At 40.2% G+C, this 17,910-nt stretch overlaps 1 protein-coding gene across 1 annotated transcript in view; it reads right to left on the bottom strand.

Moving 5' to 3' along the window:
• Positions 1–290: 290 nt before the first annotated feature.
• The window catches only part of large1 (LARGE xylosyl- and glucuronyltransferase 1), a 217,193-nt gene continuing 199,573 nt past the window's right edge, over positions 291–17,910 (bottom strand). The window contains exons 12-15 of the mRNA XM_031316902.2: positions 12,311–12,589; positions 11,968–12,114; positions 5,946–6,141; positions 291–3,891 (exon numbers count right to left, since the gene is read on the bottom strand). Of these exons, the coding sequence (XP_031172762.1) occupies positions 3,694–3,891; positions 5,946–6,141; positions 11,968–12,114; positions 12,311–12,589 (820 nt within the window). The 3' untranslated portion in view covers positions 291–3,693. The remainder of the gene's footprint in view (positions 3,892–5,945; positions 6,142–11,967; positions 12,115–12,310; positions 12,590–17,910) is intronic.

Here is a 17,910-nt window from a genome sequence, read left to right as displayed (position 1 = left end):
CATTGCGGGTCCTCACAAGATGGTCAGACTTAACACAGCTTCTCCAGAGACACAGAAACATTATATAACTTTTTTATCGGCTGTTTGATGAGTAATCTGACTTTGACATGTAAAAACAGCAGAAAGGTGGTAAACTCTTGGGAATCCATGGAAGTATAAATACACACAAGAGTCTTATTCTACTGTGTGAGGTGAAACAGTGAGTGCTCACATAAATCCCTCTTTACTGTGGGTTCACAAGGCTAAATTATATTCATGAAGACAAAATTATAAAACAAAGTAACAGCAGAGTGTTTGACTCTTTGCTTTTATTCAGGTAGCAGCATCAGTCAGCACTGTCCTACTTACACAATGCAGCTAATTCCAGCCCTGCAAAGCCACACACATTCAGAACAGTCAAACTTCACACAACTACATACTGAACATAAATGTACAATCAGACACACGCACCCACACACACACACACACACACACACACACACACACGACACTACACCAAGCCCTTCGGCAGCTTTCCTGTACACAGTGAGAGACTGCTGTCATGACTGAGAGAGAGAGAGCGATAGACAGAGAGCGGCCTCTAGTTTCACAATGCATCTTAAAAATAAGGAAATGTGTCCTACTCTTTTTCCTTTCACATTTCCACATGCACTTATAATGAATAACAACTAGCCTAACGGTGTCATATGTTTGACAAAACAATTCCAACTCAACTTTTAATCATATTGCATGGTCTTCATCATCAGATGGAGAATGCTCAGTTGTCACGGAAATTACGTTTTACGACTTCTCATCTGAATTAAAGTACATTCTTGACCTTGGAAATAGTACTTTAACAAAACTGTCCTCTTTGAGTTTTCAATTGTATCAAATTATTCGTGTGATTTTTTTTATTGATTATATTCCTCGATCATGAAAGTGGCAGGAGATGTGTGACTGAACGGGATGGAAATCAGATTTTTGGAACACATTGTAGTCTGATTTTGAAAAGGTGTAAATACATCAGTCTCTCTTTCTTTTTTTAACTTCTTGCCAATGTAACTACGTCAGTAAGCAATCTTTGGAAGCCACACTGAAATTAACCATCTTTCCTACCGGCATATTGAAGCGAAAGCGGCTTCAGCGCTCTCTACACATATGATCATAGAGACAGCGGAGTGAGCGGTTGTAGTGGTTATTCAATCCCTGACTACTTGATCTGTGTGGGGGAAGCACTGTGAATAGGAGCCCATACAGAAGGTAAAACGTTTGTCATGCTCGTATTCCACAATGCAATTCATCAATGAGTTTGTCTTTAATGATAGTAGTTGTTGTAATGTTTTTGTTGAACCTAAACTGCTAACATGAAAAAGTTCTTCTGGTGTCAGTTACCAAACAGCTTAAGGTGTATTATGTAGCACCACCCTCTGGATTGGAGCAGACAAACCGGATTTGAATGTAACTTGGGAAAACCAGGACAGATTGCAATCATATCTGAATTTGTTATTTATCATTTCAAGCCTCTATAATATTTAATATAATATTCAACATTGCACAAATCATCACTATCATATTTCTCGGTTATCTGTCATTTATCTTATACAGTACATTATTACACGGCTTGGTTGAATACTTGACTCTGATTGGTCAATCACAACATTCTGCGGTTTGCTATTTCTGTATAACAGACCGTTGCCATGGACGAAGTTCTGATCATAGACTCTGGGGGACCATTTTTCAATCAATAAAATTATTTTTTAATCAATATTTGCTCATACGGCTGATCAGCGGATCACAAAGGGAGAGAGAGGGTGGAGGAGACGGGGATCGCTAACAGTGCTAATGGCAACAGTGCACACAGAGTGCAAACTGTCAATCTACCTGCCACATTGGGTGAGAATGAGAATTGAGTGATTCATTAGTTGTTGTTGCCAATGTTGTTCTTTCACATTTCAACCATGTCCCTCATTTCCTTGGATTTGAGCTAAAAAATGTGGCGGCACATGACTAGGGTGAAGAGGCCTGCTGAAACAAGCAACCAACAAAAAGAGTCATTAATTATATTCATTTTGTTAATAAATTGACAGCACTTAAATGTGTGTTCTTAACAAGTCCAAGAACAATGCTTGTCCATTTCCTGTATTTCACCTTATAACGAGGCAAAAAAGGCTGGTAAAAAGCCTGTGTGGCTAGTGGATTTTAAGAACCACCTGCCACAGTGGCTGGTGGCCAAAAAAAGTTAACTTCAGGCCCTGGCCGTGTAATAAACTGTGTAATAAGTGGGATAATGTAGAGCCAGCTGGTCATTATTGCAAATTAACACCTGCATCACCCTGGGTTCTAATTTGATAATGACCAGTCTGTCACAGATGCTACAGCAGTTGTAACAGCTGAACAGAATATCTGTATCAAAACCACATCAGGATCACCACACCCAGCCTGATGGTGTGTAAGAACACAAACAGAAGAACACCCACCACTCCAAGGTTATTGGACGCCACTCTACTTTTGTCAAACTAGAGGCCAGAGTGAGAAGGAAATAGCTAGAGCGAGATAAAAAAAAGAGCATCCTGACTGCAAGTGGTTGAGTTTCAGAGTTTAAAGTCTCTTCCCTGTTGTCCTCAGATCCTCCTTACGGAGGAGAATCTAACCCTTCTTGCTCCACCTGTCAGGACTGTAAACACACTGATAAATAATACTGATTGTTGGAAAGAAAAGTAAACAGTGAGCTCAGTGATTGATGTTTTGCCTCGTGCTGCTCGAAGTGGGACTTCCACTGCACCAGCTGCTGTCAGATTCTGTAGTTGTAACAAAACAATCTCTAGCAGCACACTCAGGCTGATGTGAAGATACCCTAAATATCAATCGCATGGACGACCTCCAGCCATCTTTGCACTTCACTTGTCATACAAGAAGGAGGATTTATTCTGATCTGCATCAGCAATGAAACAAATTAAGCAGCAGCAGATGGTCGGCAGGCTGGCTGCTCGCCTCAATATCTGAGTGTGTGCCCCTCGTCACAATGACATTTTCAAAATCTGTGTTGACATGTTTACAGCTTTGTCTTATCCTGCCGCCTGGTCACACTATTCACATTTGAGTCGGGGTGTGCTGTCATTCAGACTGCTGCTGCTTGTTGTCGGCACTTGGAAGGCGTGCAAACAGAACGTAGGCCCACAATGCTTTACATCTTTAGCTCTCCTTAAGCTTTTTGCTAAGCACTGTCCTGGAGAAACAAACACACAGTCACACTTTTCATCTACCTGCATGTACACACACTCACACGCATTCATACATACATAATGTTACACGCAGCCCACAACTCTGTTGCTGGCCTTACAACTATGGCAAGGCATTGAATGTCTGCTTTCCTTGCCTTGTGTCTGTCAGATTTCAGGGCTCAGGGCCCACACAGTCGGGGCCCATCCCTAGCAGTCACTCATGTTGTCTTTCACAGCTTCTACATCCTGACAGAGAGGATCTCCTTCTGGAGTATCTCTCCAATCCACAGCAGAGGGCAAATAATTGACATAAAGACCCTTGCAGTCCCACACAGAAAAGGGGCAAACGTTCTAATAAAGTCAGAAGGACTCAAGTCTCAAAGTATCCTGATGGCCTCACATTGGCTGTCCGTTTCCCCACCCCCCACCCCAGCCCAGCCCATGCAGTGTGTCAGTAGTTCAGGGCCGGGGGTGTGAGGGTCTGCAGTGGTGGCTAGCTGTTGTTCTCAGCCGTCATGTATTTTAGGGCGGCGAAGCCGTATCGCCGCGACATATTCTGTTGGAATTCCTCCTTCAGGGTCTTGAGGCAGACCCGGTACTGCTTGTTGGAGCGGAACTTGGTGATGTCGAAGCTGGGAGCATGAGGCATGTGGATCATGTAAGCGTTGGGCAGAACCACAAACTCATACTCCTGTAGAGAGAAGAACACAAAGAACTTTCAGTCTGGACAGCTGAGTACTATAACCACCACGTCTTTACTACAACACCTCATATGAAGTTGCATTAGTTGTTTTTGGCCACATCCAGCAGACACAGAGCAACATTATCATTAATTTGGAGTCATTTTTGTGGCCACCTGATGAATGTTTCAGCTCTATCAACTCCTGTTAAGTTTGATTGGAATTTTAAGGATAAAGGTAACACTAACTGCTATATTGCAACTAATTCCTTTCACATTGAACCAACCACGTTGTATAGTCTGTAAATCTAGTCTGTTAAAGATTCAGTGTGAAGGATTAATTAGCATCTAGCAGTGATGTTGCAGATTACAACTGAATCTTCTCCCGTGTGCGTGTAGGAGAGCTACGGTGGCCGATGCAAAAACGCACACGCAAGTACACAAATGCAATGTTTGGCGGTGTGTCTGTGTTTAACATGGATGTGTTTACTACTGTTGCCAGGCAGCCTGCTTTCCTTTACTTCCACTTCTTCTTCGCTACTTCTTGTTTATGTGCAGATTATTTTGTTTGTATGCCCCCTGGCATTTTGGAGAATTCTGCAACGAACAATGCATTGATATCAGTGTTGGGGGTAACGCGTTACTAAGTAACTTACTAAGTAACGTGCTACTGTAATCAGATTACATTTGTCTGTGATGCAGAAATGTAACGCATTACTGTTGATAACTCAGTAATCACATTACAGTTACTTAACAAATAATTATTGCTGGTTCTTCAACTATCTGCATAACGTGAGGAGAGAATAACAAATCAAATGTCCGTTTTTGTGCGTGTTTGCGTAACACCATAACACTCGTCCGAGTGACGAAACTAAAATGTCAGAGCCACCGCTTAAGACGTCTTTTGAGGGGTGGAAGTATGCCCATTACTTCAAATTAGTTGCGCGAAAGGACAAAAACTTGAGTGTAAAGTGTAAATTGTGCCAAGGCCACAAACACCTCTCCACCGCCACGAACACAACATCCAATCTAAGCCAAGCAGCCAAGACTTGATTTTCAACAGCAGGTAAACAAAGCAGAAATAAATAGGCTTGTTGCAGCATACATAATGGAGGAAATGTTGCCTGTTTTGACAGTGGAATCGCTGTCTTTCTGAAACATACTGGGCAAAATACAATAATGAAGAGCGGACGACCGCCAGTTCTTCTTGACAAATGTGCTGATGTTCACAACTTTGTTGTCAGCTTTGCGGTATTAAAGAGCATATAAGAGATATCTTGTGTATGTCCTCATTATAATAAGGGTTTGTGTTGATCTGGGCATACATGAGGTTTAACTTTATATTGTTATTTGGCAAGTAAGTTATGGTGCATCTCAGGTGATATTACGGAGTAATCCAAAAGTAATGTAACTAGCAGTGTAGTTACTTTCAGCAGTGAGTAAAGTAGTAAAGTAAGGCATAACTTTTTTTTAAAGTAACTAGTAATGTGTAATCTATTACGTTTTTGAGTAACTACCCCAACACTGGTTGATATACATTGCTGATAAACTAAACTAAGCTAAGCTACTGTTTGCTGCTGAGGAAACATGAAACATGAGAGCAGAGTTTGTGGATGGAAAAAAACAAAACAATGAGTTTAAAGATGCTAAAAAGCTTTGTAGAGCTGAGGGGAACCTCGCCTCTTGCCCAATGTCAGCTGGGATCACGTCCAGACCTCCCCAACCCTCTAATGGATGCATGGACTTTACTCCATTAGGGTTCAAACCCCGATGTCTGGACTAGGGGTTGGCATTTCAATGATTAGGACAGAGCAAGGACAGATATTGAGTTCTTCATCCAAACCTGACCTAAGGCAATATAATAAAGCCTAATCATAATTAGATGCATAGTGACTTTTCTACAGTGGCATGTCTACAAGGGTATTTGCTGTACAACTGTATAGTTTTTACAACAATTTAGTTGGTATTTCATGATACCTTATTTCATGAACTGCAGACACCCTAAAATGAAGCATGGAGAAGAAGAATACTACAATCCACAGATTGGGTGGTGGAGAGTAAGTTACCTGTGCATCGAGCTCCATGATGTGAGCCACCTTGTTCCAGCCGAAGCCCACAAAGCGGCGGTCATACTCAGGACTGTCCCTCCTCACCATGACGTAGGGCTCGAAGTCGGCTTCCCACTGCACCTTGTAGGGCGTGGTGGCTGTCCGCCATTTGGCAAAGTTAGTTGGTGCGTGGCCTTTAGTCCACACATGGTACCTAGAAGGAGAGATTTGTATTTATTTATCAAAGTAAACTATCCTCCTATATCCAGACTTACTGAGAGAAGTGTGATTTATAGTTTCTAAAATATTAGGTGGCATTTTGATTACAAACCTCTGTCTGTATCATAGAAGGTCTTAAAAGTCTAGACTTTATTTATAGAGTGTTTGTAGACCAAATCATTTTTGATGGGAAAAAGTTCTGTTGTCTCCTTTTCTGTCTGTGCCATCAACACTTCTTTTTTCACCAACCCCCAAGATAAAAGAGGTATTTACTGACTGCAAATTCTAGGCGGGCGAGGCAAAGTGAGTGTGACTGCAGGAAGCGTGACCGCCTGTAAGAAAAATGAACACCCCTCTTCTCCAAACATACACAGAAATCTTACCAGCGTGTTGCATAGGTGTGATGGGCGAAGGACAAAAAAGCAGGAAAATATACGCTGCACCCATGACGCTGCAACAGCACCCCCCCCCCCATTTTTTTTCAAATGCTATAAAGCACAGGGCAGATAGTGCGGGTCAGGAAGTCGAGCACAGAAACAAAATAAAACATCTGGTTAATTTTCAAAATAAAATACACCATGCTCACGGCGGATCATAGTTCCCTGGAGGTCAGCACAGAGTTGTTTCCCCTATACTCCTCTGGATGGAAACAAACTGTTGTTGGTTTTGTGGTTCTGTTTATAGAAACTACATCCTGTTATATTGCGCGAATGAATTTGCGAGATCTCGTGGGTCCTCATGACTTCAGCTGTTAGTCATGGCCGCAGCCGTTCCGCAACAAATCCGGACCTGGTGGGTATTGAAGGACTGCGGAGCACGGAGCCGACACGCATCTGCAGCCGTTCCGCAGTTGGTGGAAATTGCGGGTCAGTCCCACACCAGCCGGGAGAGCTTCTAGTGGCCAGCTTTTATGAAACAAATGCTCTCTTGTCCCTATGGATGATATTTTTATTCATAATAAAGTCCAAAGAGAAAATTAAGAGATCATATTAAAAAACATTATTATTTTACTATACTACTAGGAATAATCAGGCCATAATTAAACTTAAAAAAAATAAAAAGGAAATTGAAAAAGCAAAGTTAAAATGTAAAATGATAATTTGAAAATGTAAAGTGACAGTGAAAAAAGTAAAAATGTAAACATTGTACAATTGTACCTAAAAAGTAGCCAGGGAGTGTAGTTTTTGTTTTGTTTTACATATATTACAAAAAGAGGTGAAGTTGCAACCCCTACCCCTGTAAACCTCCCTAGTACAATTACCGCCCTCTCCCTCCCACCTTCACCCCCCAAATAGAATTAGTGACTTACATATTCAGACAGACGGGAGTGTATGTCAATGGAGTTGTTTTGAAGTAATAATAATAACTAGAAAATTCCGGAAGAAATTTTGACAGTGTGCCTACTACTTGGTGCACATCCAAATAACACTAGCTAAATATTAATAACAGTAGCTGTCTAGGTCACACTGTCACTGAGAGAGAGAGAGAATACAATTGTTTAACAATAGCAACAGGGAACGGCTGGATGGGCTTACAAGACACCACAAATGCATACAGGTCAAGACCAGAGTACAGCGTAGTACCACTTACAGAAAGGTTAAAGTACTGATTATTTACATTGAGTCTGGTGGATTTAAGATGCTTAAAGTACTTATTATTTAGATTGAGTCTGGTGGGTTTAGGATGCTTAAAGTACTGATTATTTACATGGAGTCTGGTGGGTTTAGGATGTTTAAAGTACTGATTATTTACATGGAGTCTGGTGGGTTTAGGATGTTTAAAGTACTGTTTATTTACATGGAGTCTGGTGGGTTTAGCGACACGAGCCTTAGCAATACAATATATAAATATAATACCCAAGTTTTGCTTAAATTTTAAATACATACAATGTTGCTTTAATCACCATTAACATTTTGTCTGCATATATGTCTGTGTGTGCGTGCATATGTGTGTGTCTGTGTTTGTTTGTGTGTGTGTGTGTGTGTGTGTGTGTGTCTGTGTGTGTGTGTCTGTGTTCTGTTATGTTCATATTAAACTGTCTGTAGTTCAGTCTGTCAAGGGTACTAATGCCATGGTTACCATGTTTGTATGGAACCACACTGCAGCTATTCAAAAACACTGAAAGCAAGCTCTCAAATAAAGGCTCAGACTGCTAAAACGATAAGGGCTCTCAGTCAAATGATGTAATCGTGACCACCACAAGGCCTTTGTGAATGTATCCATATAAAATTTATATTGATAAACTTAAAAATGTGGGCATATCAGCGATTTAAAAAAGTGGTTTGCTCTGCGTTTCGCTCAGAAATGTGGAGAATGTTAAACACGGCAGCGAATGGAGGAAGATGTAGAACTCTTGTCATTTGGAAGCTCAACAAGCCAAAAGTATAAGTCATATCGCATAACTGAAACTAGACAAAAATACCTACATTCTGATGTATAAATTATGCATGACAAGTAAATATTGTGGGTGTGAGAGCAATTTATACAGAAGGGACAAAGATATTTTTTTTAAGGCTGGAGGCTAGGATTTAGTGTTTTACTTAAGGACACATCAGTTAATGTAACCCGGGTCTCCCATGTCAAAGGTATGTGTCATTACCACTACACTATGACCTGTGGCACACTGCAGCTATTCAGAGACAGATTTTTTGAAAAAGGGGAAATTGTTTTAATAAGTATGAATTTCATTAAAAAGTTAAAAGCTTATGCTAAACAGAACTGTTGGCTTTAAAAGTTGAATAATGACAAAAGATGTAGAACATTGTGAAGTCTGAGTATATTTTCTAACTGATAATGACTCACAAATGCAGAAATGTGAAACAAATTAAAATCTTAAAGCGCAAATGCATTGCACTGCTGAAACATCTGGAAAATTGTCAGAGTTGGAAGCTAAACTGCATTACCTAAATAAGTGAAGAGCTAAAATACATTGTTAGACAAGCTGGAAGCTAAACTGTAATACTGTCAAATATGAAAATTGAAATGAATTGCCTGACAAGGCTGAAAGACTGCTGATGCTGTCTGTGAAAGTGCTATCATGGTGACGAGTGTTTGTAAACATCCTTTGATCTGCAATCAGTTAACGACAATAGCACCTGCTGTTAAACTGCCACCTGTGCCATACTGCAGCTATTCAAAGACACTGAGAGCAAGCTCTCAAATAAAGGCTCAGACTGCTAAAACGATAAGGGGTATCAGTCAAATGATGTAATCGTGACCTTTGTGAACGTTTAAAAAAAATTTAAAAAAGTGGTTCGCTCTGCGTTTTGCTCAGAAATGTGGAGAATGTTAAACAGGGCTGCGAATGGAGGAAGATGTGGAACTCTTGTCATTTGGAAGCTCACCGAGCCAAAAGTATAAGTCATATCGCATAACTGAAACTAGACAAAAATACCTACATTCTGATGTATAAATTATGCATGACAAGTAAATATTGTGGGTGTGAGAGCAATTTATAGAGAAGGGACAAAGATATTTTTTTTAAGGCTGTGCTATGGCGATGACATCATCCACTCTAGCTCACGCACTCTCTGTTTAATTGATAAACTTTCCTGAAATGATCACTAAACTTAAACAGCTTTATCACAAAAACTGTAAAAGATATCAAACTGAAAAGCCATAGCCTAATACCCGAAGTCTTCGTGAATGGTTTAAAGTTTTAATCACGTCTGTAGGTGAAAGTATGAAAGAGCTGAAAACTTTGGGAGTGGAAGAGGATTTGAAGGATTTGAAGCATGCTCTCATTGAGTTTAATGTTAAAATAAAATGTTTAAAAGCTTAATGTTTAAAAAAGTATAAATAGTAGAAAAAAATTGAAGAAGTCCCATCATTTGCTGAAAGAGCTGAACATTTTAAAAGTTGAATGGTTTTAATAGCTGAACGTATGCAGACGTTACGAGAGCCAAAAAACGTACGGAAGAGGGAATAAGAAGAAAAATAAAGAACAGAATAACAATAGTTGGAATGCTGCTGAACAGCATTCCCAGTAATTAGGGTTGGGTATCGTTTGTTTTTTTTCCGATACCGGTGCTAAAGCGGTACTTTTAAAACGGTGTCGGTGCCTAAACGGTGCCTAAACTGATACTTTTTAAGAAAGTTTAAAAAAAAGAAGAAAAAAAAGAAGGGTACTAAACAACAGTCGGCGACATTTAAGAACAACATGTTTATTACTACGGCCATATGGTCAAAATTAAATGATTTAATAGTAATGTAATAACTATAACTTATAATAAACAATAACTTATTTCACCAGTAAATTGCTGTTGAATGACAGAAACAACCACCAGATGGGAAAAGGGTATTTTGCAATAACTTTGAATGCACCGCGAGGCTGTAGGTTACCAGTTTCAGTGAACGCACCGTCTGTGTTTTTCCGACGTCGGCATCTACTGCGCTGCAGAGCAGACTGTTGCGTCCCGGTGTTGAAATACAGTCACACTTTACACTGTTTAACGTTAGCTGTCAGCATTTTAACCGTGTTTAATCCAGCTGCTAGCTAAAGGTAGGCTAACGTTACCTGCTGTTGAGTGAAGTGTAAAGTCAGGCACCGAAATAAGACACCGAAATTTTCGTTCTTATTCGGTCTTGTTACTACCGTTTAGGTCGGAACCGGTGCCCTATTGGCACCGTGTTTCGGTACCCAACCCTACCACTAATAACAAGTATGAGCAATAATAGTCATTGTGCCGATTGCTGCTATTGCAGCATATCGGCACACTGAATAATGGCTATGATTATGAATATGAATATGAATATGCTGCTGATTCGGCGACATCTCACAGAGCTCTGTAGCCAACATTTTCGTACGATATTGTACGAACCCATTCATGAGAATACGTGGATCACAGAGACAGATATCTCAAAACTTAGACAAATAAAATGAAAACTATCTACATGGTTACCACTAGAGATAATTGAGGAAATGTGTGCATTATTTATTTTTACTACTGGAAAGTCAAAAGGGTTATTACACCAATAGTAGTAATACAGTCATAGATTGGGACTGACTGAAACAATATTTTCTTTGACATTTTGTGACCATTAATTCCATATTTAAAATTGTTACAAGGGTACAAACTCAGTGATTTATTGATATATGATTTTATTGTTAAATTTAAGTCATGATCATATTATGGGAGATCTGCCGAGTGCTTGTATCTGCTAGTTTGAGATCAAAAAGTCTTTATCACCATATCTAGAGGAAACAGTTTTCTAACTAATTTCTTTCAGCTTCTAGAGGTGTGATATCTCTATATTTGCAGACATTTTGTGCTTACTATGGATTCTCATATACATGTATTTGGATATATTTTTTAATGTTATTTGTGTACTGTATATTTAATTTACAGAGCTGTAGCTTCTTGGTGCTTGCTGGAACATGTTGAGACTTGTTGTGTTAGGGAAATACATGGCTCAATATCACTCAAGTCACACACAAAAAGCCATGTTTCATGTATATATGAAGTTGAAATTGTTCATGCATTTGCTTACTTTTTATAATAAAGTTTCCAATAGCATTCCAACAATTAAATTAAAATAAATCCTAATGTTACCGTCCATTGTTTTGATTGTTTATTATCTTTTCCTCAATTTTATTAAATTTTTGTGTTGCACAAGTGCAAGTGGGTGTCTCGCAGTGTGCTACTGAGGATTAAGTAAAGATCTGAGTTAATGAATAAAAAAAATATATGAAACAATATTGCTGATTTACATAACTTCTACCATAGAAAAAGAAATGAAAAGAGCTGCTGTAGTGTTTTGTTGAATGAAAACCTGAAGACTCTTGAACATTGTTGGCTTCAGAAACAAAGACACGGTTCACCTGAAGGTGAAGAGTGTGCCCATGTCCAGCTGAGAGAGCAGCTCAGCCTTGGACTTTGGGTACGAAAGACGATATCGCAGCGTCTCAAAGGCTGGAACCACCAAAGCTTTCTTGGCGTTGGCCATGTCCAGCTGCACCACTGACTTCCTACAAACAAACACAGATACGATTGGATTACATACAGGATATCACTACAGCGTGCATGTGCAATATCTCATAAAAAAGGAAATAAAAAAAAAAACTCATGCCTTTCTAAAATCTAAAGATACGAAAAAACCAAGTCTACAGGAGTCAGTGACTGCCAACTTAGCTGGTTTCCATCTGATTCTCTTTCTCCTCTTACCTGAGGTACTCATACAGGCCATACATGGGCAGGAAGTCGATGTCCGATAGGAACATGTAAGGTGTGTTGACCTGCCGCATGGCCACATTACGCAACAGGTTGACTGGGTAGAACTGTCCCTCTTTGTAGACGATGTGGTAACCAACGTTCCCGCGGCTCATCAGCACCTCAGAGCCCTGAGCATAGCGCAGAAACTGCTGGGCTTCAGCGTCGGACAGATACAGGGCCAGGCTGATTGGACCTTCCCAGTGTTTACATATAGCCTCCAACATCTGGAGCCTGCAGAGGGCAGGACACAGGGATGGGTGACATCACAAAAATGTATCACTTACATTTGAACAATTACCCCAAAGTTGTTTTTTTTGTGTGTGAGATAATAAAAAAGAGTTACTTCTTTCAAATAAACAGTGCAACAAACAGTGAAAACTGAGCGCGTAAGCTATTTTTATTTCAGTGCGCATGTTGTCCAATCTGTCCGTTCAAAGCGGCCCCGTCGGCTCGTGCGCTGCAGTGATTGTTTCTGCATCACCTCTTTTTCTTGCGCGAAGCGCGAGTGAATGTGTCAAGCTAGGCAGGTAATCACATACAGGAAGACCACAGTGCAGCCAGATGCTTTACAAAAATAAAACACATTTCAAAATAAAACACCTAGGTTCATGGTGATTTTGGCTTTCTTGACTTACAGCTCAGACACGCGATAAGGCACATGGAGAGAGAGACGAATGGACAGAGAGACACGCACAAACGCACACACGCACGCACGCATGCACGCACGCACATACACACACACACACACACACACACACACACACACACACAGCCACATATACCGTAGGCTACAATTACCACAGTTTTCCCCACTTATCCTGTCTCTTTCTATCGGAGAGAGAGAGAGAGAGAGAGAGAGAGAGCGCTGAGAGGAGAAGGATGGCTTTGTGACCGACGCGTAGAAATACGCGTCCGGTATGAATGACCAGGCGCGGGTTCAGGCACGTATCTACGCTACGCGGGCTATACACGACACTTAAGCGCCCGGGGTGTTTTCGCTGTTACACTGTTATACTATCATTCCATTTTAGCTTTAGTTACTTGACAATTTTACATACACTACAATACAAACATATTTTGGTTTCCGTAAAAATATGGCAAAAAAACTTAGAAAATATGCTAACTGTCTTCTGTTGGCTGCTATTAATTCATCTGGCAGAATCTGGAAGAAGTATTGAGCCCTGCAGCTGTTTCCAACGGTTTGTTTCTTTGTGACTTTAAAAAGTGAAACATGCAATACAACATAACCATTAGACTTAGCCATTCCTGTCCAGAGCTTTAATTGTTTTTTTTTGTGTAAATATATGGAATAATGAGTTACTCAACCTTGGACTTGATATGAAAATAGGTTACTGATACTTATTTCATATTTGTTACATTAATAAGGAATGCTTGAGCCTGTCTGCCTTAGCATTAGATTGGGCTTTACTTGAAGAGTCGAGCTTTAAAAACATTTTTGTTCAGGCTAATTATACTGAGCACATTTCAGTATTTTAAATTCTGAAGCCTCCATGCCTTGATTTGTAAAACCATGGTTTGTCAATCTCCTTTCGTCCCCCCCCCCCCCCTTCTAGTTCCTCTGCATGCTTATCACTGCAGTAACTCTATTCATTTAATATTCTATCTGAAGCTGAGTTTGTGTTATTTACTGAGTGTCTGACACTGTTTTGGATCTGGAATGCCAATATTTCCCTCGACAGAGCCATCATGGGCCTTATTAAAACAAGACAGTCCAATGCAAGCAATGCTACTTACACATACTAAACAATAATATATAGCTGAGCAGAAGACAACATTCTGACTAAATATTAAAACAGGGCTAAACTTTTGTTATTCCTGAGGGTGACTTAATGCACCATGGGGTTATCCAAATCAAAAGGGTTATTCCCATCATCAGATCATGTTACATAATCATCTTGTGTGGAAGGTTTATATTTTGTGGCACATTAGGATTGCCTGTCGGATGTCTATAATGGAAAGCGATCATCCTCAATGTAAAATGTGCCTGTGGTTTATTTCGTGGATATTGAAGGTATTAGCACATTACCACAGGTATTAGAAACCTTTCTCTGCCATAAACATCCATGACAATCTGGCTGGTACTTGTAATGGTATCTTAGTTTAAACCATAGTGTGGGAACAGATGGAGGAACCAATGCCATTCTTGCATCACGCTATTAGCAGATAATTTCTCACTAACATACCCATCTCATTCCACCACGGTCTACTCCTTTTTTGTACATTAGCTTGAATAATGTGGGGGTAAAATTATGCCCAAGGGGGAAATTGGGTTGTGGCAACAACACAGAATGAAAGACTGGTAACATACGAGGACAAGAAAACAAAGACAGTGAAGGCAAGATTTGTAGAATATCAGCAAAATTAATAATATCTAATATGAAAACATATTAGAAGGAACAATCAGTCTGTTTTCGGTATCAGCAGGAATTTTGAAAAGTGTTGATGGGTGTTTATCTCTCTATCCTTCAATTACTGTTGAGATCCCAAGCTTACTAAACAAGCAGCCTGGCTCCTAGTTCCCACACCCTACAAGAGAGATATAGTATGCCGCTTCTGCCACTCAAATATGCAGCATGTAATAAAGTTTGATTGATGACCGGCAGGTCAAGAGGTCACGAGCTGTCAAAAACGTGATTTACATCTGCCAGATGTTTCTGACACAATCCTTCCGGAACCTTCCAGAAAGAGGGCGTGCCTCAGACCGGATATTACCAGGGAGGAGAACGGAAACTGCGTATTAATGCATCAAGACAGGAAATTGCGTGTTTTTAAATGAACCAATGAGCAAGAATGAAGTATCTTTACACTATTTGAAGCAGTTATACATATAACTGTGAGCCCAGAGAGTGGGTAAGACTGGGTTGTAAAAAAGGAATGTTCAAAAACGCAAGAGCTCCTCTTACAACAGGCTAAGGATACTTCCTTAGCCTTGACCTTTGGCTAGAGCTACTGCTACTAATAAGCGTGAATGGACCTAAACCCCAAAGGTCAATGCATCTCCAAACTCACGCAGCCCCTAAAGTTGTAAATGTTCACCATATGGTGGGTAAACACATGTCTCAGCCAAGGGTCTGCCACAATGTGAGACTGCAGTCATTTCAGTCACAGAAGGACTTTTAGTCTGGAGCCAGAACCATGCATCCACACTACTTTTCAGGTGAGTTCTATATTATTATTATTATTGCTTATTATTATGTAATTACACTTAACACTTGAAGTGTTTTGAAAATGTTCTTTTTCAACATATCTGCTCTTTCTAACAGAGGCCAATGATGACTTCAGAGACATTGTAATAACAGATGCTGACTATGGTAAATGGGTAAGGTTTATCATTTAATGCTTTATTTATAACACTAATAAAATAACTGGATCTATTTTATCTCTTCTCTCACCCAAGACATGATCGATAATGCCGCCAGAGCATATTACCAAAATCCTGCCGTCTTTTCCGGGGATCTTGAAATTGCTGAAATTATTGGGGACGAAACAGCACCACGGAACAACGCCCAGCCAATTATACATCCAATTATCACACCTATTGTGACGATTGAGACAGAATTCAGACAACCACTGCAACCTCTGCTGGAAAGGGTCGAAATTCCCTGCACTGTTCAGCCCATGATGCCCCTGCAAATAGGTAAGCGAAATATTTTTTTTCTTTTAACATCATGCCGTGTTTTTGTGTTTTTTAACTTAATGCTTTAAAACACAGAGTGAGATTTAGGGAGAGACAGGGGTGTGGGGTGGGGTGGGTGTGGGTATGGGTGTGTGTGTGTGTGTGTGTGTGGGTATGGGTGGGGCAGTGGGTAGGTGTGAACAAGAGGGGTAGAGTGATAGAGAGACAGTGAGACAGAGAGAGAGAGAGAGAGAGACTGAGAGTGAGAGAGAGAGAGAGAGAGAGAGAGAGATACTTAGTTTAAAACTTTGTTAACACTTTTTAAACTATTGTTATTGAATGTTTTTATAGAAACTGTATACCCAGAGAACGGTGTCAGCACCTCCCCTGACATCTCTGAAGACGAAGAAGAAGGAGGAGAAGAAGAAGAAGAAGAAGAAGAAGAAGAAGAAGAAGAAGAAGATGGCGAGATTCTGAATGTATCTGATGATAATGCAGAGGAAATTATTCCTTCAGTCCTTGAACCCGTCGAAAGACAGCCGGGACAGCTAGAAGCAGCAGAGTTACCGGGCCCTGTGCAAACTCTACCTCCGCAGATGGTTTCGACTCCTGAGCAAGTGTTAGAGGAAGGCACGGGTAAGTTATCTTATGTTATGTTATTTTATATTATATCCCTTACTGCTGATGATGGTTTTCTTATTTTTATGGAAAGGTTAGAGAGATAGACACAGAGAGAGAGAGAGAGAGAGAGAGAGCGAGAGAGAGAGAGAGAGAGAGAGAGAGAAGGCTCTTCAGGGTTAAGGCCCTTCTGGTCGGGTGATGGGCAGAGAGACAATTGTGTGTGTGTGTGTGTGTGTGTGTGTGTGGGGTGGGGGTGGTGGGGGGGGTGGGAGTGGGACTGTGTGTGTGTGTGTGTGTGTGTGTGTGTGTGTGTGTGTATGTGTGTGTGTGTGCGGGGGTGGGAGTGAGACTGTGTGTGTGTGTGTGTATGGGTGTGTGTGTGAGAAAGAGCAGGGGAGGGGGGAAGAGAGATAGAGAGTTTAAAACTTTGTTAACACTTTTTTAAACTAACGTTATAAAATGTTATTATATATATATATATATTATAGGACTTTGCAGCACGTGTACAATTCAGAGGTAATTTGTTATTTATATATTTATTTTATTATTCATTTATATATAATTAAATATATGTATTTTCTCTGTTTTATGAAAGAACCGGTACGGAGGTACCCTCAGAGGTAATGTTATTTATATATTTTATTATTATTACTGTGTCTACAATTAAATATATTTAAAGATGTATTTTCTCTGGTTTTATGGCAGGTGCGGTACGAAGGGGTGTTCAAAGAGGTCCGAGAGTGAGACGGGCAAGAGATCGTGAAAACAATTTGGCGATCCTCCGAATGCTGTTGACCATTGTACAGGCAATTCTTCAAATGTAAAAGTTGTAAGGTGTTAAGTGTTGCATTTTATTTCTTTTAATATTTCATAATTTTTTTCATAATTCATATTTTTTTTTTTTCTTTTTATTTCTTTTAAATCACACGCAAAATGGATCCTGAACAGTCATGTATAAATGGTGAGCCAGTACGATTCATACCACCCGAGGTACTTGACGCTATACATGAGCTAAATACTTCAAACACAGAACCTGCCCCTCCTTTCATACCACCCGAGCTACTTGACGCTATACATGAGCTAAATACTTCAAACACAGAACCTGCCCCTCCTTTAAATATTGCAGACTCCGAGTCACCATTACCTCCAGAGAGTCGGCACGATTCTCTAGGCTTTCAACTACTCGCTGCTATACATGCACTAGATACTTCAAACACAGAACCTGGCCCTCCTTTAAATATCGCAAACACCGAGCCATCACAGCCACCAGAGAGTCAGCATGGCTCTGAAAATT

This window comes from Sander lucioperca, chromosome 20 (genome assembly GCF_008315115.2).
Source record: "Sander lucioperca isolate FBNREF2018 chromosome 20, SLUC_FBN_1.2, whole genome shotgun sequence".
Classification (NCBI taxonomy): Eukaryota; Metazoa; Chordata; class Actinopteri; order Perciformes; family Percidae; genus Sander; species Sander lucioperca.
The sequence above is the reverse complement of the archived record's forward strand: the minus strand, read 5'-3'. Positions and strand labels throughout refer to the sequence as shown.